A 26,285-nucleotide genomic window follows, 5' to 3' on the forward strand; every position below is an offset into this window, starting at 1 on the left:
CATTTTCTTCTCTGTTAAAGGGGATTTGCTTAGTCAACAGGTTCAGCCTCGTAGTCTGTAGTCTTCTGATTAAGAAGCATTCAAGGAATTTTTCCATGTGGTTTTCCATTGCCAGATGTGAGGTCAAAGAATGACTTTGTATCAGCTTGGATTTCATGGTTCTTTGAAGTGTGTTTGAACTCATACTGTACTCCAATAGACATTAAGAGTCATGATTTCGGACTACTGGTTCATAATTTTGATGGTAATTTGAGGAGTGTCTGGTGAGATAAACATTTAGGAGAATCTTAAAGGAACAGTTCAGCCATGAAAGAAATCCATGCAGGTTCGGAATGACATGAGAGTGAGTAAATGAAGACAGATTTTTCATTTTTGAGTGAACAATCCCTTAGCATTAAAATTTGTTCAGGAGGAGTTGTATAGATGGACTAGCAATGGAAAAATGTTGTGTGTGAGACACCTGTTGTGATGAGCAGCAAAGGAAGTGAGTTGTGTTTGCTTTGGCTACATGACCTGTGTTCACATAGTGTCTCTGCAGTCTGGGATCATTTGCACACACTCTCTTGGAGATCTATGAGGAATTTCAGACCAGAGCTATGATAGTCCATTGGTCCACTGAATGGACACAAGCTCACGGAAAACATATCCACACTGTTGGTTATGAATTTTAGACACTAAATTACAAAAGCAAAAGATGTGCTGCGACTAAAGTCGGCCTACCCAGAATGGACCATTTGCAAGTTGTATGAGAGGCACTACTGGTAAACACAGAGAAACTATTTCATTTAATAAATTTTCTTTTTAATTGGTCAATATGTATCAATCTAAATAAGTTACAATTCTTCTGACTGTTTGCAAAGCCTTGTAAATATACTTATCAGATAAATTTGGCTCTGACAAGGCAGATATACTGTTTACAAAAATGATTCTGTATATTTCACACAAGACACAATGTTAAAATCAACACTAAGAAAAATGAAACCTCTACAAAAATATCAATAAATAACATCACATCTTATGTTGATACATTTACTTACATCAGTATACAATTGCCATCATACCAAGCCTGAATAAAACCCTATATTTTTTGACGCGCACACCATAGAGGTGGTTTTAAATGTGACATTTCACATTTACATCTCATCCTCATTACTGAATAATCACAAAAGTTACAAATATTATTTCAAATATGCTATTAAACTGATAGATTATTGATAACCACCTCCTGATAAAGACAATCTAAAGACATAAAGTTAAAAAATGTACATGTGCAATATAAACTGAACATAGCTTTTCAAAATCTTTCTTTGATAGGTAGACCGGCTTCTGTTGTGTATGAAATCATGTTGTGACATATCTATATATCTATTACATAACTTTCTCACAACCTCCTTTTTATCTTTTTAAACAAAACGAATTGCTTGCCTCTGCAGTTCACCTTAACAGGTGCAACAAAGTGCAGGACGATGAAGAATTAGGCATGTTTTGAGCAGAATCATCTCTTCTTTGAAACTCTTTCTAGCATTCAAAAAGTGTGATGTTTAACAATAAAAAGTGGGCTGTACAAAATGACTGACACAAAAATGTAATGGTGGAGGAAGTCTGTAGTAGACTTTTTTGCTGCTATCAAAGCATGACAAATTTCAAAAGCAGAAATTATTCCTATTTTAAACATCTTGACATGAATGGACAGTTTAGATTGGTTAAGTTTTACAACAGTCGGTTTTATCAATTGAATCTTGAAGCCAAAACCGTGAACACCCATCAGACAACATTTGGTTATGAGGCACCCAGCAGCATGTATGATACTGTACATAGCAGTGTAAATCAAGATATGACAGAGAGTTGAAATTATATTCGATTATTATAATTAGTGGGACTAAAACCTATTGTAGAAAATCAGAATTTATAATCATAAATAAAAACAGTTCAGTGTTTCAGTTTCAGCATGCAGCCAAATTTGATATATCAAAGCTAGTTGAGATATGTGTTGACAGAGAGGAACATCATTTTAAAGTTCACATCAGTTTTTTATTCATCAGTGCCTCCTAACCAAGTCTACAAAGAAGAAAGAATGGATGTTTATCAGTGTGTTCTACTGGACATTCTCTAATCGAAGAAGAGGAAGGTAAAGTGATGCCGAGATCACTGGGGAGAGTGTTAGGTTTTAATTAAGTTTAAGTTCTGAGTTTCACTCTAACAGTTCTCAATATCTCATAACCGCTTCTCCCCACCGGCCCAGCAGCTGACAGGACTCCAGTTAGCCCACTCTTTTCTACAAAACTGACAGGCTTCTACAAGGAAAAAAAGGGGAAACGTTTTTTCAGGGAAAAAAGGTCTGTAGCTAAATAAAAACCCTTTTTCTTTACAGAGAGTCAAAAAGCCTTGCGAGCACTTCTCCTCCAAAAATTCAACTTTCCTGAGTTTACGAATTGAAGAGCAAGAAAAATTTACAAGGAAAAAACACTACAGCATGTCTATAAATATTTCTGGATTCCTGGGATAGTGTTTGATGAGCCAACAGACCCATTTGAGATGCACCTTCCCCGAATTTGAACACCCCAGCAGTCGACTTACGACTGCAGACTACGCTGCAGAGAAGTTAGATCTGATGGAGTCTTCCCGCAACTGACGGTGTTTTCCGATGTCACACTCTTCTCGAGGTGTTCTCCGTTCAATGGTTATCCTGTAATTCTTCCTGAGGAGCGAGAACAATATCATGAATGTAGATGTCAAGTATCAGCAGTACTAATAACGTTCTATTATCTCAATAAACATTTGGGCTAGTAAACGTAGTAAACTAGAAAACGCTCAATAAATGTTGCGTCTAGCTTTGGGAAAACTCCTTTTTCTCAGAATACTGAAGCTTTATTGAATCACGCAGGGAAACCTATGGCTCTGCATCCCGGCCGGGGCTACCCATCTATATAAGCGGGAAATCTGACATAGGATCTCAGAATAATTCTCCTTTAGCGACAAAGGGGACATCTTCTCCTCACTGGACGCCGAGACAAAAGAAGAAGCCTTCTCACCATCGAACAAGCCATGCTGCAGATAAAGCTGATTGACAGTGCTCTGCACGCAAGCTGATTCAGCATTCTCCCCTGTGGCTATCTGGCGATTACTATAAGAGCAGATTTCCTTGCAATGTTGTTGCAAATGCCACGTCACAAATGCTTCTGACAAGCAAAGTGAGTATGGTGCCTGTCTGGGGTACCTAGCTTTTTTTCAGAGAGCGGCTCTGCCCTTCGCGCTCTCCCGTTCTCTTCCTTCCAGGAACCTAGGAGAAAGAATGAGTGAGCTCACGTCACGCACTTTCTGCTTCCACTGCCTCTTCTGGCGCGAGTGACCTGGTCTCATTTGGGGGATCTGAAGAGGATCTCCCCCCGATGACAGCATGTCACTGGCGGCTTCTAACATGGAGGATTGTTCGGGCTCAGAGGATGACTCCCCCCCGCTGTCACCACTCTCCCCCACCAGGCTCCACTCTCCACACCATGGTGGTCCTCCAGTTCTTTCAGGCTAAACTCCTCCGATCCATGGACGAGTCTGGCCCAGACCCTGCTGCATTTCGAGAGCTGTGCAGCACAACAGACTTGGCCCTGTGCGCTACAAAGACGACCGCCCAGGCAGCACCATGGCCAGCTTAGTGATGTTGGAACGCCACTTATGGCTAAACTTAACAGAGATTAAGGATGCAGACAAGGCTGCTTCTCTCGTCTCTTCGGCCCTGCGGTGGATTGTTTAGCAAAGTACTTCACCGCAGCACAGAAGTCGTCACAAGCAATGCGCCACTTCCTGCCCAAGCGCTCCAGCTCTGCAGCAGCTTCAATTCTGCAGAAAAGCGTGCTGACTCAGCAGCCCGCGAAGCCTGTGCCTTCGACCGCTCAGCTCAAGCCAGAGCCAGAGCCAGAGCCTCGACAGCACTCCCGCTCCGCCAAGCGCTACCCCTTTCCTAATTGCCCTGTCAAACAATAATGCTGAATTCTAAGCCACAGAAGCCACCCTGATCCTCCAGGAAGGAAGAGGAGAGCCTCCCTCCAAAAAGCCTAGAGTTTGCCTCCAACCCCCTGTTAAGTTCCGGGTGTTTGAGGCGATGTGTTTGTTGCAAGCATTGGGACCGCTAATGTTCACGCACCCACGCAACTGACGAACATATAAATATATATATATATATATATATATATATATATATATATATATATATATATATTGCGAACAAAAAAAAAACAAACATTCAAAAAGAGAGCCCTTTTCCTCTTCCCAATACCACGGGCATCAGTCCCCTGTCCCAGCACAGCAGCCTGTCACCCGAACTACTTCAGTCCCTAGCCACCTGGGCCAAGGCTTGGGAAGCCATCCCCGGAGTGTCAGGATGGGTTCTGAACATAATCAAACAAGGTTACTCGCTTCAATTTGCTCACAAATTCTCACAGACGCCACAGGGCACCATGTCTTAGTCCGCTCGGACAACATGGCTGTGGTGTCCAATATAAACCACCAAGGTGGACTCAGATCGAGGCAGACTGAACCAAAGGGCAATGTGACCTCAGGAGAATGGACGCTCCATCCCCAGATGGTTCACAGGATCTGGAGTATCTTCGGAAGGGCAGAGGTGGACCTCTTTTAACCCGAGTTGTGCAGTCTGGAGTGAAGACCCGACATCCTCTGATGTCTCGTGGGTACTGTCTTTCCTGCAGGAGCTGCTAGACAAGGGGAGTACCCCCAAAGTCTATGTTGTGGCCATAGCAGCGTACCACGCTCCTGTGGCCGGCCAGTCTATAGGCAGGAACAACTTAGTTGTTCGTTTTCTGAGGGGGGCCTAAAGGCTGAACCCGCTTCGTCCCCTTACTATTCCAACATGGGACCTGTCTACGGTCCTTAGGGACCTCAGGGGCCATCCCTTCAAGCCACTCCAGTCGGCTGAGCTGCGCCCCCTTTCGCTAAAGACCGCCCTCCTGCTATCCTTAGCATCGGTCAAGTGAGTGGGTGACTTGCAAGAGCCATATGTTCTTGCAGTTTCACTGCACAGCCATAGGTTTGTGCAGTTTTACTGCGTGATTCAATAAGGCTTCAGTATTAGAGAAAAAGGAGTTTTCTCAAAGTGTCTTGTGACGCAATACTCGTTCCCGTTATCTCAGGGAACTGAGGTTATGTTAGTAACAGAGTACGTTTTGGGCAGATGGTTCTAAAACAATAAAACTGAGATTTATTATTACTGAGACCATTGCTGAGTATTTTCTCCTAATAACTGCAGTGAACCAAATACAGTCTCAAAAACGCAGTTTTTATGATCGCCGGTGTTCCTTACATCACAAACTACCTTGTAACCAATCACGTAAACGTGCGGACGGGCTTTAGCATATCATTAACTATGCACTGAAGCAGGGGAGTCTCAAGAGAAGCCAGGTTATCCTGGTATATTTTTTTTGTCGATATAAAAAATAATGTACATTTAGCAATATAGCAGGTGAATTATGTATATGATGTATTTTACAGTGTTATGGTGAACTATATGCCTTTCTCCACTGATGTTCTAAGTTGTTCAAAGTATTTGTAAGGATGCTGATTTTTAGAAGGCAGACTAAGATGGCAAACGGGAATATGGTTTGTGCAACACATTATTAACTGTTTGATAACGTAGTCAAGCAAAAGGCTAATCATATTAATTACCGTTATGTGTTCGACGTTGTAGAGAGCGATACAGACGTAGACATTTTTGGGCTACCCGTTTTAGAACATTTTTGTTTAGAGGAATTAGAGGATTTTTTTTATTTTTTAAATGTGTCATTTTGGTTAACAAAGATGAGTTTTAAGGCATACAATTATTGACTACAGGGGGACTTTAATACATTGATCTATTTTATGAAAGAAAAAAAAAATCTTTCTGGTGTTTACCTAAAGAAGTAGAATGCCATGAGGAGAGCTGTTCCTAGAATCCCCCCTACTATTAGCCCAGTCACTGCCGATACACCTAGTCCACCTGCTTAGAAAAGAAAATGAAACCATTTATAAGGAAAGCTGCACATAAATTATAATAATAAATATATGACACATGTGCATATCATGCTGTTACAAAAAAGTGTCAGTCTTTAAGAAGTAGAGGTAATTTACATGATGGTTCAATGTGTTTTGGGGCTGGATGCTCTGGTGCTGTTCGCAAGGAGAACAATTCCCTCTTAAAGCCTGGCATGGTTTTGAAAGTTCCATTGGTGCAGAAGTTCATGATAGTCTAAAGGCATAAAAAGACATCTCTTTCCTTACTTCAGACATAATTCTGGCACAAACATAGTAAATCAAATCCTGCAAATTAGTTTGAAATGATTGAATTTCACTTACTGTCCTGACTTTTTTGATCAAATAAAGCAGAAATGATTACATGCGCATACCTCGTGTGTTCCTGCCTCTGGGTCTGTCATCCTAACGACAGAGAAATCCCCATTTCGGTCACCACTGGCATCTAGAGACACCTGGCCAGCAATGCCTGTATAACGGAATGTGAGGAATGAGAAAATTAATTAGTTTGAAAAGTCAAACATTCCAAGGAAAACACCAGCAAGAATCGGCAAATTCCGGGTGGGCAATACAACAGGAAATCTCATCCGCCTCCTGCCATTTTTGTTGGCTTTAACTGCAGAAATGGTAATTTCATCTGTACATCTGTGTTCCTGGATTCTTGAGATGTTTAAAATATTATTTAATTTAACAGGAAAACATGACCCTGTTCCTGATGATTCTGGCAGAGCAAAACATTGTTATTTCACATTTAGTTGTCTTGCTGTGGTCATTGAGACAGGTCTGGGCTGCAGACATGTCTGAGCACCTATTTTGTAAGGGAAGTTTAATGAATTACAGTGGCAAGAATACTGGCGAACCCTCTGTTCGCAACTACAATAATGGGAATCAAATGTGGTGAATAATAATAATGGGAATAAAATGGGACTTGGTCAGTGTTCAGATTCCACTGTTCTTTTTGCACAAAATATGCATTACTATTTTCTTTATAATAAGCTTAGAGTGTAAAATATCATTTAATAGGATGTTGATTTGTTAAAGGACAAAAGTGTTTCCATACCACCAACCAATTTATACAGCATGTTTTCTTGAAAATTGCTATATACACGTTCAAAAATGTGGGTTCGGTAAGATTTTTTATTTATTTTTTGAAAGAAGTCTCTTATGCTCACCAAGACTGCATGAATTTGAAATACTGTGAAAAACAGTAATATTGTGAAATATTATACCAATTTAAAATAACCGTTTTCTATTTTAATACATTGTAAAATGTAATTTATTCCTGTGATGGATGAAGCTGAATTTTCACCATTAAGGCCCATTCACACCAAGGATGATAACTATAACGATAACAATAACAATAAAGATATAGTTCTAAAAATCATTTTAAATGTAAAAGAATAGCAGAGTCCATGCCACAATTATAATGATAATGGCAAAGATGAACAATATCGTTAGAATCACTTTAGAACAGTTTTTTCACCTAATGAACAATAAAAACATTGACAACCAATCACGCATTTACAGTGGAAGACAACAAAACTGCATTGCTTAGAATAAACAGAACAATATCATGCGTTGGTGTGGACGCCAATATAGTTATTGCTATATTTATAGTTATCGTTCTTGGTGTGAATGGTCCTTTACTCCAGTCTTCAGTGTCACATGATCCTTCAGAAATAATTTTTAATATGCTGATTTGGTGCTCAAGAAACATTTCTTTGTGGAAACCGTAAAAAAATTGTTTTCAGGATTCTTTGATGAACAGAAAGTTTAAAAGAAAAGAATAGCATTTACTACTGTCAATACTGACCAATTTAATGCATCCTTTCTGAATAAAAGTATTAATTTCTTTAAAAAATTAAAAATAAAAACTTACTGATTCCAAACTTTTAAATGAAAGTGTATACAGTGTATTGGTCCGTTGATGGTAAATAGGTTAAAGTGGTCAAAAGATGTAATTTGCGGCTATTGTGACTATTGATAGAGTACTTGTGCAATTAACATAATTTGTATAATTTAAATAAACAGGTAACTGATCATACTACAAACTGAGTGCGCATACTGTTGTCATGTTATATTGTTTCAAATCCCTTCCTTGCAAGTAATGTTATATTTTGTGGGTACTCCCAAAGTCTCATGTATAAAATCAATGCAATTCATAGAACGTGCTCTGTTATGCAGTGAACACTAGGGCTGTCAAAATTGCTCAAAAATTACGTTCGAATATTCCCTCTAAAAAACACACGAATATTCGAACTATTCGAACATCTGGTTGCGCATTTTGTCAATGACGTACATTACGTCAATAACAGGACAAATTAATACAAAGAGACATAACTACTTGTATAGGTAGTTTATTTAAGTTTAAACATATTTGACAACGTATTACATACACAAAAACAAACAAGTAAATCCCCTAATGGCCAAGACCGCAGACCTCACTCACTCTTGCTCGCTCACTCGCAAGCACTCTTTCTCTCTCTCTCGCCCTCACCCGCTGCGTTCACACACCAAACGCGAATAGAGCGTCTGCTGGCGCGAGTGATTTCAATGTTAAGTCAATGTAAAGACGCGTTTACGCGCGTCTGGAGGTCTTGTGGCGCGAATGAGGCGTCACGCTCTCCGAGCATCAAACTTTTGCTTTTGACGCGCAAATTCAAAATGTTTAAGAGTCCAACTAGACGCGAATCCGACATTGAACGCTCCGAGCGAGCTGTGCTGTGGTAAAAATTTAACATTTCCTTGACATGAAACGGTAAATAATCAAACCAGTGGAAGCCTGCAGTGCATGAAACTGCTGTATCTAACCTACCTTATTCATGCTGCGCAATATCTATTTAGTCAGTACTCTTTAGTAATGTTTCTGTTTACCGTTAACGTTTCTTCCTGTTACCTGTCCCTGACCCCTCAGGCAGCGCGCCCACTCGCAAAGCTGACAGCCGCGCCTCTGCTACCGCGGGCGTTTTTCCACATTCGAATATTAATTTTCACATTCGAATTTCTGTTTTTTAAAACTATTCGAATATATATTCGAATTTAGAATATTCGTTGACAGCCCTAGTGAACACATTCAGGGCCTTATGTTAATTTAATGCTGCATCCCAACCTCAGATGCACACATGCAAAATCAGCCTGATTAACCAAAGGGTTTACGCAAGTATAATGTTTATTTTCTCATGTAACCATCCTATTCTGACACCGTCTGGCTAGTGCAAGGTTTTTCACTTGATTACTGCTGAGTTTGCTGCCACTGTTTACCTTCTCTGTCACTGAACTTTAACACAAAATTGAACCAGTCAATTCTCCCACTTCTGAGTGTATATTTGCATTTTAGAACTACAGCTGCCGATAATTTTTTGTTATAAAATGCTAATTATGTCTGCCACAGTCCAGTATCCATAGTACTTTTGCGGGAAAAAGCACAGCATTTTTTCCCCCCTAATTACCTTCAAATGTTCTGTTCCACATGCTGTGTGTGATTTCCTGTCCATCCTTTTTCGTCAGACCGTTACTCATCACCTCACGCAAGGCAATTGCATACAGAAGCAAAGCATCATGGAACCCCTCCATAAACATATTGACCTGCAATGCAATAAAAGAGCAAGGTCTGAGGAACACTAGGTGAAGACAGCAATTTCTTAATCAAAATTATGTTTGCTTCTGAGAGAGACACCTCTTTTCATCAACGAAAAAGGCAAATATACAGGCTTTAACCCTTCATAAGCATATTAGAGCATAGTATTTTTCATAAATAAAATGAATCAATCTAAATACATAATTAAATATTTTTGAAATGGTTTTATAAATTAGTAAATTAAGATAATACAGTTGATGATTAAATTGATAAAATTTTGAATACATTGCTTCTGTGGATTATTACAGTACACGTCCATTTATTTTTCACATTTCGTCAGTCTTTTATTTAATATTCAGCCCTCTATAACTCTCCTTGCTTTCTGAAGAAATGTTGGCCAAATTGTATTTACACAGAATTATAAGACATTAATGGACAAATATGATAAAGAAAAGGATCTCATGAGAGAATCCAAGAGCAGCTCATTTATCAACTTCATATTTTAGTTAAAGGGATAGTTCACTGTGAAATTAAATTTTGGTATGTTTTAGCTTACCTCAAGGGCATCCAAGAGTAGGTGTCTTTGTTTCCGCAGTAGTTTCAATTTTTATATTTTTAAGTCAAACCGTTCTTGTCTGTCAGTCATATAATGCAGGTCTATGGTCACTGTCTCAAAGAGCATGCACAGAGAAGTCCAAATTAGACAATTCCCCATCGTAAGTACACACTGATGGCCTAAGACACGAAACGAGCGGTTTGTGTGAGAAAACTAACAGTATTTATATCGTTTTTACCTCTACACAACCACGTCCAAGTGATCTGAGGGCACGCGCGCTTCCTGGTGTGTGACGTGTGCGCGCGTTCTGGCTTAGTCTGCGCAAGCGCCGGAAAGTGTAAAAGAGGTAAAAACGATATAAATACTGTTCGTTTCTCACACAAACTGCTCTTTTCGTGTCTTAGGCCATCAATGTGTACTTACAATGGGGAATTGTTTAATTTGGACTTCTCTGTGCATGCTCTTTGAGGTGGTGACCATAGACCTGCATTATATGACTGACAGACAAGAACGGTTTGACCTAAAAATATCAAAATTTAAACTACTGCGGAAACAAAGACACCTACATCTTGGATGCCCTTGAGGTAAGCTAAAACATACCAAAATTTAATTTCAAAGTGAACTATCCCTTTAAACTGCAAATGAATGAACAACTGCATGCAGAGTCTTCTAACATCAAGAGTGAAAAAGATGGAAAGGATCCATAAACAGCACTGTCTTGTTCAATGAAATGTTAACCAATTAAAAAATAATAAGGGCTACCCAGCCGCCATGAATACTGAAAAGCACATACTAGTAGATGCTCATGTTTTGATACGGATTAATGGTCCGTTCCTGCCACAGAGCCGCATGCTGCATGTGCGCAGCCCAAGGCAAACAATAGTAAAACCTGGGGCTTAGTCAGTCTGCAGCCCGGGGGAGATTCGATATCCGGCTGCCAAGATTACTGTATATTTACATTCACCCTCAACTGCCTAATAAGAGTGAAACAGCAGGAAAAGCTGATATAGTCATATGACTGTTTATATACATATTCATTTTTGGAAGCGTGAACAGAGGTGAAATCTCCAAGCATTCAGAGCATAACAAACCCTGCCGTGTTTTCATACAGAGCACAGCTTGTGATTCAGCAACAAAATGTATCGGACAAAACATTCCTCATGCAAAAAATGTCATGCTTTCTCATTGCGAAACAAACCCTGCTGATATTTAAGATCAGGCACTATTGCTAACATTTTGTGTAAAACTGATGCCATCTCAGTTCAAGAATGTGATATGAAAGAGATATAGAGTTTGATGAAATTTCTATTATTCTAACTAAGATGTTAAAGGAGAGGTCTCAAGGCCTGTCACCCTTGTTGAGATTTGTGGTTTTCCACAGTTTGCAGCATCTTTAAATGATAAAGTTATTTCTTGCAAAAAAAATATTTTGCATTTATTTATACAAAAATAAATAAATCCACTGTAAGGTTTTTTCCCTTTTTCTATCATCCAATTTAGCCTGGCTATTTTTGACTTTAAGTCTTACAATCTTAATCTCTCTTTTGTTTTTCTTATAAAACTTTTAAATTGACTAAAATCAGTTTCTTATTCATAAAGCATATAGCGTATATATATATATATATATATACATAGTTTATATATATATACACACACATATATATATATATATATACACACACACACATATATATATATATATATATATTATTATTTTTATTTACTTTTTTATTTTTTTGTATGTGTTACATTGCTCCATAGTTATTAGGTGGGGAGAGAGAACTCCATAAGGGGACTAATTCATAATTGGTCCAACTGCAGTGATTAAACAAGCTCTGCATCATTAGAGTAAATGTAACTCATCCTCATGGCTCACTGGACTCACTGTTTTTACCCGTAAGCCTGTTTCTGTTTATTTGGGCTGATTAACTTCAGGCTCTGGCATGAAAAGGTGCAACCGCATGTCAGTTTCCTCACCCTGGTGAAAAAATTACCCAGTGGAGTCTCACTGTCACTACCAGGTATGCTGCAATGACAGAAAGGCCAGAACAGAACTTCTAAGACACCAAATATGGAGAAACAAATATGAAAAATGAAAGAATTTTTTTAAATGACCCAATGGGAAATTATGTTTATTATGATGTTTAATAATGTTAATTTATTTTTAGTTTTCTGGATTTAATAATTTCCGCAATAATCTTATATATATTAATTAATTCTAATTGTATATTATATGTAATAATTAATATTAATTCTTTCACTTATTTATATTATGTAATATTTGATTGGACTTATTTTCATATTTTTATTTCTTCATAATGAAATGCAATGAGAGAATGAAAGACAATTAACTGTTCAGACATCTTCTATTTTGTACGTGAAGAGCTTGTAGTCATTTAGAATTCAGTCGCTGCAGAATAACTTTTTCTCGTTGATTTTATGAAGACCACTCGGAAACCTTACATGATGAAGCCTTTCATATGACTGCTGAACCTCTTCAAATGATAAGAATCAGAGTCCAGTTGCAAGGACTGAGTCATATATATTCTGTGATGACCTGTTGTGAAAATCTTCACAGAAAAATAAAGATCCTATTATTTATCCATGTGCCACAATTAAATTATAATGCACTGCTTAAAGCAACAGGTGAGGCAGCAAAATGTGTTTAGTTATCTTATTATACTGGAGGAAGAAAATCCAGAAACAATATAAATAAAATAAATACATGCAGAAATGAATTATTCAATTAGTAGATTAATGAAAATGTGCTAAGTATATTCAATTAAAAAATACATTTCATCTCATTGGGTCATGTATTCTTTTTTTTTTTTTTTTTTCATGTAGCCTATGTATTTTCTCACGTCTTTGTTTATATATTTTAATATTTAGTCCGCCATAGCTCTCCTTTTTTTCTGATCAAACATTCCTTGAGCATTATTTTGCATGAATTATAAGATAGAGAAATGTGATAAAGTAAAGGTTGTCATGAGAGAATTATATTGGTCTTTATCGCAGGTCTGTTCTGAAAACAGTGAAACCCTCCACTGTTGATCAAATGGAGACGATTGAAACGGAATGAACTGCCAATAATAAGTCTGTGACTTCCTTTGTTTGTCTCAGTTTAACCAATCGGCCACAGTGTGTTCAGATCCTTTGAGATGGTTTTAGGGACCCTTAATGGTCAGCAAAGTGGTTGACTGCATATCTTGTTCTAGATAAGGGTTGTTAAGGAGGAAAGGAAAGAAGCAATCATGGGTGGCCTAAAATTCATATGCAGTCTAGTGTATTGAGTTCGATCATCTCAGATGAATGCGCCTAGTTGCTTCACTGATCCTCTTTTGAGGCAGTTCTACTCAAGAACAGACGTAAATATACATCTTAGAGTCAGTCGCCAAGCATTAAAACCTCATTACTGGAATTTGACCTTAAATTGCTCGACTTAAACACAAATCACCTGATTTAAGAAGCTGTGGTTGGATTATACACACCTGAGAAGATAGGTATTTTATAAATGCTAAATCTGTGCAAAAAGAATTTCTAGAGATTTTTTGAGCCTCAATGGTTTTGTCATGCTGGAGCTTGATAATCTGCAGTGACGCACGACGACGGGCGAGCCAAAATTAGATGAAAATAAGTAACAGATAAACCTGAGGGCCAACAGATGACAACTATTTGGGCCAACAGATGACATTCTTCAACAGATGTCAGTCTGACCAAATTCACAGTTTCCTTCTTTTGAAGAGATGACGTTTCTCAACTAGAAACAGTTAATGATGCTGAAGAATGTTGCCTGTTTTTAAGATAATTTTAAAACCTTTTCTTCTGAGAGTATTTTGCAAGTGGAAAACATGGAAGAGACTTTGGAGAAATCCAATCAAACACATAAAATATAAAATACATTATTCTGAATACATAAAACATGTTCCTAATGACTGTGGTAATCCAACACACCCACCTACTGGTCATCAGTGCACAAAAATACTTTGCATTTTTCACAGACTTTTTAGTCACTAAGGACACATGATTGACAGCACCTCTGGATCTAAAACGGCACTTTTTAAATATCCATATTTCACGAATCTTTTAAAAGTCTTACTTTGTAGCTGGATTATACAGCCAAGCTTCTAGAATGTTAACAGTGGAAACTGTCATTTATCCAGAAGATTTACGTTATGCATATGGGGGGCTCTTTGCAAATGAGTATGGCTGCATTTCCTGGCAGCTAGTATGAATTGCTTAAATCTGTGCAGATGCTCATAAGAACACCACTCACTGTAAGCCAATTCCAAAAAATGTATCACCTTCCTTAATGAATAAAGTGAGCATTCTTCATCCAGCTCATTAATTCCGCATGAACACCGCCATCAGAAAAAAACTGAGCAGATACAAGCGGTAGCTACAAGCAAAGGGCCAAGTTTGTGAAACATCACATTAGCCTGTGCTTCTGTCAGGTAAGGCTTCTCTGGGAAGTGTACTCGTACATTGAAATAATTGTGCTTGGCACACTGAAGTCTTGACATTCATATTTGGGAGGGAATGGGCTTTGTCTAAATACATTTCTATATGGTAGTGGTCCCCCACAAAGGTCCAGCTCAAATCTTTTGTGGCTCCAGTTGATACAGCAATTGAGCCAGTCAGAAGTGTCAGGGCCCCCACTGAGGTTATTAACCTTGGCACTTCAATTCGTCCACAATTATTTATTTCAGAAAGACAGTTTCCACTGTCTTTCTTAGAAAACTCTGATGGCTTTTCAAAGGAAGCTGACATGATGGGGACAAAGAGCCAGACCAAAATATGGGGCCTATATGGAACACCAAGTCACTCCATTCAAAAGCACTTAAAGTGTGAATGCACTGCATTCTGACTTTAAACTGTGTGAATAAAAGAATCAGCAGCTCTCTGAATATTGCAGGCCACAAAATGGATGGAATTGCAGAAAAGAGAAAAATGTGATTGATTGATTGATTGATTGACTGACTGGCTGATTTGCCTGTATATTGTTAACAGTGGACAAAAGGATTGTGTGTTGTAAAATAGCCAATAAGATTCTGCATATATATATATATATATATATATATATATTATGTAAAAATATAAAGTTAAAATAAAAGGTGAAATGTGAATAAAATATCCAATATGAACAGATAAATAAGAAACAAAGGTCTTTAGATCTTATATTTGGCTTTTGAATATGAAAGTATATTTTTAACATTATTTTAGTTTCAAAGACTCACGTACAGCACTGCAGTCTTCACAGACAGGGATGCCCGACTGCTGTAGTGACTTTTTCATTTCCATGGAGAAGTCTTCAAACTCTGGCTTAGTGGACCTAAGCAATGTTACAGTGTTGAGAAAGCTATAGGCAGCCTTGGCCTCATTGTCAAATTTGTCTCCTCTCCTCCAGGATCCACCCCCTGTGAAATAATATTGTGTTTTTATTGTAATAAATTCATGTTCACATGAACATATTGCAAGATTTGCAACAGAAAAGTATGTCTCTCAGGATTTGGATTTTGTGTTTTGCCTGTTTCTGCTGATAAAACCTCAATGACAATGGGTAAAATATCTACCCTGTTACTTTTTCTGCAACAATGGGTCTTTTAGATATGCACAGGAACATCAGTGGAACATCCTGGACCTGCACACCAGACAATATCCAGGCGCTATTGTGTTGAGCCAAATATCTCTTGAATGTTATCTCTATGAAGCACAAGACTTGCAGATAGCTTCATTGTGCAACAGGGTCACAGGACTATCTTGTCTGACTATGGCTCATCTTGAGAATAGAGATAAGCTCTGTAGGGGAGAGTGGGGTGATTTGTGCCAGGGGGGAAGTAGTTCCACCCCTTGTTTCTGGAAAACCATAGAAGAAATTGGTCATGTGACCACATAATTTTGAAAAGCAATCACTTTTACTCATCCTCCAAAGAAGAGAGACACATGGCACATTTTAGTGCAAAAAAATGTTTTTTCCCTTTCAATGTAAAATTTCTATGATTAAGGTTTTTTGATTGTAGTGTCTGAACAATTATAGACAAGTTTGAAAACATTTCACACGTTTTAGTGCTTTAGTAGGCTATACAATGAGTCTATACAGTTAGCATGATGTTAGCTCTTAACTGCTGGATCATGCTAGTTTTTCAAACTTGTGGGTCTGGGGTGATTTGTGCCAAAGGGCCTGGGTTAAGTTGTGCCAGATCCAGACCACCTAGACCTACATACTCACAGGGGATAATCTTGAGAAGTGAGCAGATGGTCATGCCTCATAATTGTTTGACTTAGGCCTGCCTGCTATTTGTTTAATTTAGCTAACACTGATTTCAGTTTTGAGTTTGCACTATGTTATTAAAGAGAAGTTTTATTCAGTTTTTAAGTGGCCTATGTCACAATAGGATGTTTAGAAATTAGCCTAGTCACTTTATTCTTATATGTCACATAATTGTCAAACAGCGCTATGTCAACAGGCATCTATTGCCAAAGCCTTTTTGCCTGAAATGATTCACAAATATCATATATTGTGTTGCTATGGTGCTCTAAATGGTTGCTAGGGCGTAGCTTGATAGCTTCACAATGATCCTGAGGGACTGACTGGTCGTCTGAGTAAAATGAGCCTGCCCCCTTGTCTCTATGACACTGTGATCCAGAGTTATGTTCAATACAAAATCCCTATGCAATTGACCATAGTAGGAAAAACGCATGCTATGGTATTCCAGGGTGACAATATCTAAATAAACCTTAAATGAGTAATTTTGTACTGAATTTATCTTGCTTTCATATAGCATTATGGTTCATAACATTAAAATGTTCTGTTTTACTTTAGAAATCACTGGCACAATTTACCCCAATGTATTCCCCCAAAGGCACAACTTCCCCCGCACCAGGGACAAGTTGTGCCATGAGACCACTTTTTTCCCAAAAGCTATATTTTTGAAACAATTTATTTTAGATCCAAAGTTATTGTTCTCAGGGATGCACCACATCCTGAAATATATGTACATCCTTAAGTTGAAGGCATTACTGCCATGGCATCACTTTAAAGTCACTTTGAGTAAAAACTGGCACAACTCACCCCACTTTCCCCTAATCAGTGCACAACAACCATGAATACAGCTTTACCATAGGAAGAGGAGTTAAAGAGCTCGATGTTGAAGAAGATGTGGTGGCTGTCGGTCGTTAATTTTCGTCGATGAAATGCCAGCATGAGTTCTCGTATTTTGTCCGCCTTGGCACACATAATCACCACTGCAAAACAACAAGGAACAGAGTGTTATTTGCCATTCAAAACAACAACTTTAATCTATCATCGCCACCTGGGTTATGTGTACAGTAATGTCAAAAGGCATTTATGTCTAGGTTGGGGAGCCAAGAAAATAATAAACAAAATAAAATAACGCGACTGAATGATTTTTATTGCGTTCGGTTCTCGCACGTGTCTTCCAATGATAACGACGGTACACAGACCTAAAACACCCTGAAAGTGTTCCCTGCCTAAATATTCAGCATGAAACATACAGAAGGAACGACTCTTCTGAGCAGGTTCTTTTTGCTGATTATAAAACAGTCCGATTCCAGAGCAAAACACTGGTTCTTTTTAATGAATCACAACTTATGACACAGTTGGAGCTGTTTCTCAATGAATCTGACTCACATACTGAACCACAAGTCATTGATATTGTCATTTACAACTCCAAAAACTGCTATAATGTAAAGGCTTGTGAGACCTAATATGATAATACTGTATGCACCAGAACTGGAATCATTTTTCTTTTACCATTTTTAATTATAGCAGAGAAAATAAAGCACTGTGTCCTCATAAGAGTTTTACAGACCATGAATCCAACATGCACATTACGGTAGGCTACTGTATTATCGTCTTGATCCTGAGAACACGTTCAGTGCTGTTCATTTAAGATTAATTATGACCTTTTTGCTACTGGCCAGCTTCACAAGAACATGTGGCATTGATTCAATTATGTAAGCACATGCCTTTAAGTATCATAGAATAGCTTATTTTAGACCTGGTCTTACAGAAACACAGTCTCAGGTATGAAATATATTCCCATGGAGCAAGGAGGTAAAAAATAAATAAACAAACAAGCAAGCAAACAGAGTTTAAAAAAAATATATATATATTCGCAAAGTGTCCCATAAATAGGAAGATTCAGAGGATTGGAACTTTCCCCACAGCTCAGTCAGTGTAATGCGCTGCTTGAAATATCCTCAGCTGAGTGGGACAAACTTCACCTCAGTATTCCTGCACTATAGCACCCTTTAATTACAGAGCGCACAGCACACTACAGGCCCTGTGTTGGCTTTCCAGCGATTCCATGGGGTACAGCTCCAGCCAGCAATATTTCAAAAATCTGGATTTTTCCCACTGACACTAGTTACAAATGAGCTGAGGAATGCAAAGGGGCAACACATGGCACACTTACCGTTGGTTGTGCCACATTTATTGCACCTGGGGGTCTATATAGACGCATAGTGTGAACGTGCACATGGAAATAATATCGCTTTGCAAACTTGTGCTATATCGCTACACAGTATAAGGGTTTACTGTCTTGCCCTTCTGTCCAACTTTGGCAGCATGGCACATAATGCAAAATAAGCAGGGCTATAATGACATATGTCTGGCTTAGTAAATTCACTCCCTAAGGACCACTCAGCCAGTTTGTGCTTCTGTGCTCACGTCATTCACTGTCAAAACATTGCAACACCGTATTCCATCCTCATTGAAATGTTATCTTCTGACATTTAGCATTGGTGAGGAGATCTGACAAAATAGATGTTCATATACAGTACGTTTAGCTTAGACATCCCTGGTGAAAAAAATAAAATAAATGCTAAGTATACTTGCAGCCAGACTAATTTAGTATACTTCAAGTGTGTTAATGATTAAGTAAATAGAAGTGTGCTATTTTGAAACAACTAATTTTGTACTAAGTATATTATATTTTAGTTGTAATTAAATTGTAGTAAAGCATAGCTTTAAGTGTATTTAGTGAACTTTTGTGAGGACTCGAACTCGGGTCGCCCGAAGCACAACAGCGCTACATGTCGGCGCACTTGCCCACGAGGCTTTCGCCACCGACCATAAGTGTATTATATTTGAGTAAAAAGTATATACTCAGTAATACCTTTGGCTTATTCCAAATAGTACAAATTGCTCACTTTGTCTTCAATAACAAATGCACATTAATAAACAAATAATACTTAGCTATACTTGTTATGCAATGCATTGTTATGATGATCATTTCCAGCAGATAGTTAAAATATACCTACAATATATTTTTAATAAAGTGCAAATAAATACACTTTTAAAATATAGATTGATAAATTGATGAAATGAATCTTTACTTCAAGTATATTTTTCTAAAATATATTTTTAGAAAATATACTAAAGTACAATTATTTTAAAGTGTGTTAAAAGTTGTATTGTGAAAATAGGTAAAAGCATGATGCTAATATACATATTAGCATATATTAAAGATAGTAAAAACAACTGTTAGTATATTTGCAATGTACTATTGAAAAAGGGAATATATTTCAAATACAATTAAGTATTTTTTTTTTCACTAGGGATATGATGTTAAAAAAAAATAGTATTTATAATAGGGATTACATCTACTACATCTTTAATATGTTAGACATTCAACAGCTAGGTGTCGTTTCTGTGTCCAAACACTCTATCAGATGCCAAAAGCAAACAGCAAATGGTGCTAATATAAACTCATGGTGTGCTGTGATACTGCCAAAAAAATCATAATCCTAACCTTTATCTCATACCGAAATCTCAGATGGCCAGCGATTCATCTTTTATGAATCGTTAAAATATTGGTGTCCGGGAACCTGTGAGCCCAGAGATTGTATTGTACACCTTGTGTTTTTAAAAGCTTAGCTGAAACTAGTAGAGACCCGAAAACTGACTTAACAAGCGGATTGTTACCAATGTTGACACTCATCTTTCAATTATACCCGATTTGTACCTGATATTGAGCACAAAACACTCCCACTCCACAGTTTTTCAAAAAACAAGTGCTATTTTTTTTTTTTTTTTTTTTTTTATCAGCGCTTGTGCAGGCTTGGCCATATGTCATTAAAGTTATCTGTATTTTATTACATTTGCCTCAGCTGTGCCAACCGACACACCACAGCCTCGTGCAACAAGTTCAAAACTGCATAGCGAAGACTGACAACAACAAAAACAAGGGCATTGCAATGGCCAATGAATCAAATCAGGCGTCACGGGCGCTGGAGAATATCCCAATGACGTCCTATAAAGAAGACTGCAGGCAAACAAAAACTTTTTGGCAACCTGTACTGGATTGATATTATGAGAAACTGTGTGAAAGAGTAGATACTGATGAATGCTGTTATAATAAGCAGCCACATAAATCAACTTGCTTACATGATTGTGTCACTGACCACTGAACACAGTTGCAGTCTGCATTTTGAAGTTAAAATGATATTTAACAAAAAGGAAATCAGTAGTGACAAGTAGTTAAAATATGTACAAACTCATTATGTAATTTATTATTTTGACACCCAGATACATTTAAGCATATTTGCCATCTGTACTGTATCAGCACTCGCTACTACAGTACTTACACCACTGCAGCCTTTCATGAGCAAACAATGAAGCATCTACCATGCCTGGAATACTAATTTCAATGCCAGCAATCTACCTCATGGAACAGGCTGTATCACTTAGCATTCAAATATATGCTAATTTATACAGTTTATGTCAGAAATTCATGGTAATATAAACACAAACTTTTATGCTCATAGGGTTATAGCCAACTATCTGGTCACTTGTCACAAAGCTTTCAATTTTTTTTTTTTTTTTTTTTTTTTTTACGTGATGTTCCCTTCTTGAAACAGACCAATTCTGGTAGATTTTATTTTGGAAAAATGGCTGCTTTAGTGCTATCACAAGCTCCTTAAAAACATAATATTGAACTGCTGCTCTATGGCAGTGTACTCATCTGGTGGGTCACAGGTCTGTTTTGGTAGCAATGCTAAATCCCAATAATACAATGCAACTAACCATATAATCATGCATAGGATAGCCAAATAAATATGCTTACCAGTTTTTAAAAGGGAGAGGAAAAGATTCCCATATCCTTTGATGCTGATGTCAAATAAAACTGTATTTGGTATTTGGTAAACTGCAACAGTATTATATTATATATTTATAACAACAGAGAGCAGATGCTGACATGATAAGGCAGTGCTGTCGCTTAAAGTCGCAATGTTACGGAAGTAGCAACAGATCTTTTCTTCAGTATTCTGATGTACATCTGAGTGAAAAAGATTATCGTAAAGGAAAAAAATGATGACGGGGACTTGGATCTATCCATCAGCTGTTGGATTGAGGCTAATCTGAATACGATCTTGCAGTCGAGTGTAAGAAAAGAAGCGGAGATAAAGCACACTGAATGATTGACCCTCACAGAGTCCCCCAATGGTGATGATCCTGTGGACAGGTTGCTTGAAATACCCACAACCTCAAAAAAAACTGTGCATACTGTAGTTGAAAAATGTTTGGCCACACTGCTTGGTTAATGTAAACAATATAAAAATGGCAGTATTTCTCATAAAATACTCTTACTTTTGCAGAGAAATGACACCTTGTGTACTGACACTGAGTGTATTCTGACTACAATTGTGCAGTTCAATGTTATCCTTTAGAAGACACTTGAAACAGATGTCAAATTTTGCCCTGAGTGTTTGGGTGGTGGCCTGGAAAATGCATCCCATCACTGAGATTCCACATTGAAATCTCTGCATGGCCTGTGATGGACAGATCATAGGTCATTATACGAGGAGCATTCCATACTTGTACATTTATAGCTGCTGTGAGGGATCACAACATGTTGAGGACCTCTAGCTGCTGTGAACTGGTAGAAAAAGGAAAGAATTATAAAAAGCCTCAAGGGCTGTTACCCTGTCATTGTTGGTGTCAAAACAGCCCCAAGACAGCATTAACCTCTTACCCCGTTTCAGTCATTCCATACTGACATTTTCAGAATTGGTGAAACATTCCTTTAATTACCAGCGTTCACGCAATATGCAATATTAGCTTAAGCAACGTAACATGTTCATTTCAACGCACAGGACTGTCTTAGGAAAGAAAGTGATACATGGCCCTGTATTGAGGTACATGTGTATATTTTCTAAAATCGACAACATCCTTGCTAGGAATGTGAGAAATGCACTGAAATGTTTTATGAAACAGGATCAGTGAAATGCCACAGATTTGGGGCAGACGGATATGATGTTTGAAAGAAGGATAACAGGAGGATAACTGCAGACAGTTCATAGTTTTCCCAGCAGGCATATCTTTTAGAGCCACAATGTATCCAACACCAATAGTAGCAGAGTGAGCTCCAGGGAGGGTGTATCCTCTCTGGTTATTGAGAATCAGCCAGGCAGACAGCGCATGACTTTACCCGCCATGAGAAAAGCTGTTAAAAAGTGCTTGAGGATGTCTAGGGGAGTGCTAAAGCCTACAATTTGCTCCCCAAAATTCCTACAGCTCTTGCTCAGTGTTGACTGCCTGTCAAAATTCTGATCATTTTTTCCACAGGCTTTCTTATGGACTGCAACTGACCTCTTACCTATCTTTATAGAAGAGGAGCTTGAGGAGATCAAAACAGTCCTAGTTAGGAAAATATGTATGTTTGTATATATGTTCTATATTGCTCTGTTCTATATTGGTCTGTTGCAACATGCTCCAGACTGGGATTGCTGTTAGGATTACTAATGCATTATCATTTGGTATTATACAACACTTCTGGAAAAACCATGTTCCAGTTTAAACTAAAAGAGACTTAATAGCATCAGGAAATGTGTTGACCAAGGGCAATACTTTGCAAATCCAACCTTTTGACCTGCATAGAAGTGAGTCACAACTTGCTGCAGAGAAAAGCCACTGGTGAAAAAGAAATCTAACTGCACAGAATTTTCAGCATTTTTTTCAAGCTATTATCTACGGTTTCTAAACATTTTGTAAGTTACGTTATGTACCCCTAAAGTACAAACCATTTAAGTACCCCTTTATCGTCACCAAATCTGAAATGTCTCCCATTTACATCATGTTATACTGAAATTCCTTCATTTGGAATTATGCCGTCTTATCTAGGCTATTTAGTATCAATGTGGATTACTACCACTTGTGGTGTAGTCTAATGTAGTCTAGAAGAAAACAAAACTAGCACCTAATTAATAGTTACTAGTAAATGAGAAATAGGCAGCAGCGACAATTGGAATAGGCTACATACTAGTCTGAAGTGAATACTATTACTTAATTTCAGAACCCCATGCAATTCAATGCCCAAAACGTGAACTTGTTACTCGGTTATTGCATAATGAATAAGTAGACTACTAGTGAGTGACTAATTAAATACATACTAGTATCTATAAGTATTAAAATAAAATAAAAATACTTGAAGCTAAAGAAAAAGTGTACAGAAACAAAATAAATATTAATTCGTCTTGAGGAATAAATGTTAAAACGGCTTGCGTAAAGCATTTAGTAATAGACAGACGAGTGAACGAGTACCTTCGCTCCCGTGGATGGACGTGATGATCTCGTCGGTGTCTACTCTCTCCTCGAGCAAGCTCAACACTGCGTGATCTGTGACGATGTAGGAGTCTGAAAGCACTGTAAAAACACCTTCAATCGTAAAGTAACAGTTTCTCTCGTCTTTATCATCTTCGTAAATCAAATATGCCGTTCTCCAATTGAAATTTTTGGATATCGCCAGAAACGTCTCAGCCATTTTCAGGTAAGTTGGTGCGATTCGTGTGAGATGCGAAAAGGCGCTGTTTTTCTGCCTGAAGCCGGTGGCCAGAGCACCTGCTGAGATCACCGGGATGTTCCAGTGGCTTGCAACTCTCGTCACCGGCGCGGCCGCGTATTCGCACACCGGACCGAGGACCAGGTCGGGACGCTCTTCTCTCTGCTTGTCCACGAGCGCGTAGAGAGCGTCCTCCCTGCACCCGGAGTTCTCATAGCTCACATTGAATTTAAAGCCTGCAAACAGTTCTGATTTCTCGAGGCTTTTTCTCGCGTACTCAATAGCCGGAAAAACTCTCTGGTAAGAGAACAAGTATGAGTTGTTGCGAGGCAACAAGACCATCACGTCGATGTTGTCATTCAGTGCACTTGTCCTGCCAGGCATCATGAGTACTACCCAAATGGACAGACATAGTGATATGAAACATGACATCTTTGACATCAATTAACGAATAACTTTTTTTTTTCTTTTTTGCAAAGAGCCTACGCTTTTTAAATTTTTTTTTTCCTACCAAGTAGTTTGCTATATAAATTAAGACGTATCCTTAATTGAACTTAAGTATGGCAAAGTCCCACTCTCTCTGTTTATAAGTGAGTTATGTTTCTTCTGCAAGTCTCTCCAGAGCCCCTCTCTCTTCCCCTGTTTGGAGTCTTCTTTGAGTCTCTGTCTAACTCTCCGCTTGCCTGTGTAATTACTCTTGTTAGGATGTGTGAAGTGGCTGGTCACCACACACGCTGCAGTCTAGGAGGAATTTTCAAGCATCCTTTCATTATTATTCCTGCGTCATCGCTGTGCAGCCCGCCCCCTCCTTAAAGCTACAGTGTCGCAATTCATGACAGCCCACAACTTCAGTCTGGATTAAATGATCAAGATATAGTGTTCACACATTACAATTACAATTTAAATGTATTTGTTGATTTATATTTATTGTTTTATAACCCAACAATAAAATCGGATGCCTAATCAGCAATAAAAGGCATTATTTTTATAAACGTGCCTTAGAAAAAAAAACTTTACTGTGTGTGCATCTTGAGACAAATCAATGGCGCTGATATATTTTAAGATAGGTCAGTGCAAGTTGTTTTCAGTTAAAACATCTCAACACGGCATTTTAGTTTAGCACTATATAGGCTTAAGCCTGGTCTGTGAAACAGGGGGAATAACCCTTTTTAGTCCCAGTTAGAAATCTAGCCGTAGCAGTTTGCACCAGTTGTAATCAATCAAGTGCTGATTGTGGTAGCCTTCATAATCTAGTAATTACTGTTGCATTATAGTGCAATGACATAAATCCAAAATCATACTTCATGGCATCAGTAACAAGTAGGCTACTTGCTACTGCATTTGGGTTGACGAAGGAACAAAATGTTCCATATCTGTAGTGTGGACTATGTGATATTCACTGTAAAGGGAATAGTGAATGAGTTAACGATTTTGGGCGCACCAATGGTTCCCCCAAGATATTTTTTCTTGGTTAATCTATAATTTTATGGTGAAATAAAACTTGTTGTTTGTTTATTAGCTAACACTTAAGCAACACTGCAATTTTACAATAATCATTATGCAGCATGTTTGAGCTGAAGCAGTAGTCAGCAGTTGGTATATCAGTCTTTGATGTGTTGAAAAACATAAGAAAGACAGCAAGAACACAAGCAAGATGACCCGCTTATCATGTAAAATGTTCTTAATACAAACTTCTGACTAATGTTAGCAGATAGCTCATCATAGTTCACCATTGTGATGTAAAACCAGAATTGACTCCAAATGATGGTATTTATGTCCATGTAAGAGATTTACAAACTAATTTAAAGAATTGAAATCATGAAGTCATTAAATAAACATTAAATCCTCAATCAATAATCTTCTTATCTCATGTTTTATATGACATGTCAGATTTTTGATAGCCGACTGTTCTCTGTCTGGGCCTCATATCCATCTCTGCAAACGTTAAGCTTTATTCAACAGTTTAAGCACTATCATAGTGACATCTAGTGGTAGAATTAGAGCAACACATCACAGATTTGACTAAATAATATGCAGGTTTTTGAAAATTGATGTAATTTAGTTTGAAATATTATTATATGTATAGCATATAATGTATATGTATATTAAACTATGTATAATATTACTCTGTATAACCATATCTGTATAATACTTAGAAAGATGTATAATAATGCAACAAAAGTGTACATTTAATGGTATGACTCAGAGAAAGAGCAAGCACATTTCAGAATAAGAAGGCCTTATAGCAGGACAGATTTAGCGGCAGATTAAAAATGGCTCAGCCAAACTGTCCAGATGTAATATTTCTTATTCATGTCACTGCTAAATGGTGCGC

General features: G+C 37.9%; 1 protein-coding gene across 2 annotated transcripts; it reads right to left on the reverse strand.

Moving 5' to 3' along the window:
* Window positions 1-767: 767 nt before the first annotated feature.
* npr3 (natriuretic peptide receptor 3) lies at window positions 768-24,692 on the reverse strand. Of its 2 annotated transcripts, none has more exons than XM_081364828.1 (8): window positions 23,713-24,692; window positions 17,265-17,390; window positions 15,387-15,562; window positions 9,465-9,600; window positions 6,390-6,484; window positions 6,115-6,232; window positions 5,899-5,986; window positions 768-2,698 (listed from the first exon to the last, which is right to left on the reverse strand). In XM_081364828.1, the coding sequence occupies exons 1-8, from the start codon at window positions 24,389-24,391 to the stop codon at window positions 2,587-2,589; spliced, it is 1,530 nt and encodes a 509-aa protein (XP_081220954.1). In that variant the 5' UTR covers window positions 24,392-24,692; the 3' UTR covers window positions 768-2,586. The 2 variants fall into 2 exon arrangements, with proteins under 2 accessions (XP_081220954.1, XP_081220955.1); XM_081364829.1 differs by having other exon boundaries at window positions 783-2,698; window positions 5,899-5,983; window positions 23,713-24,688.
* Window positions 24,693-26,285: the final 1,593 nt, after the last annotated feature.

The sequence above is a fragment of the Scardinius erythrophthalmus genome (genome assembly GCF_964197995.2).
Source record: "Scardinius erythrophthalmus genome assembly, chromosome: 5".
Taxonomy (NCBI): Eukaryota; Metazoa; Chordata; class Actinopteri; order Cypriniformes; family Leuciscidae; genus Scardinius; species Scardinius erythrophthalmus.

Excerpts from the sequence above, each read along its gene's own strand:
- npr3 (XM_081364828.1), bottom strand. The coding sequence starts at position 24,391 with ATGTCAAAGATGTCATGTTTCATATCACTATGTCTGTCCATTTGGGTA. Across the intron at positions 17,391-23,712 it reads GTCCATCCACGGGAGCGAAG|TGGTGATTATGTGTGCCAAG; the intron begins GTACTCGTTCAC and ends GTTGTTTTGCAG. Across the intron at positions 15,563-17,264 it reads CTTTAACTCCTCTTCCTATG|GGGGTGGATCCTGGAGGAGA; the intron begins GTAAAGCTGTAT and ends ATTATTTCACAG.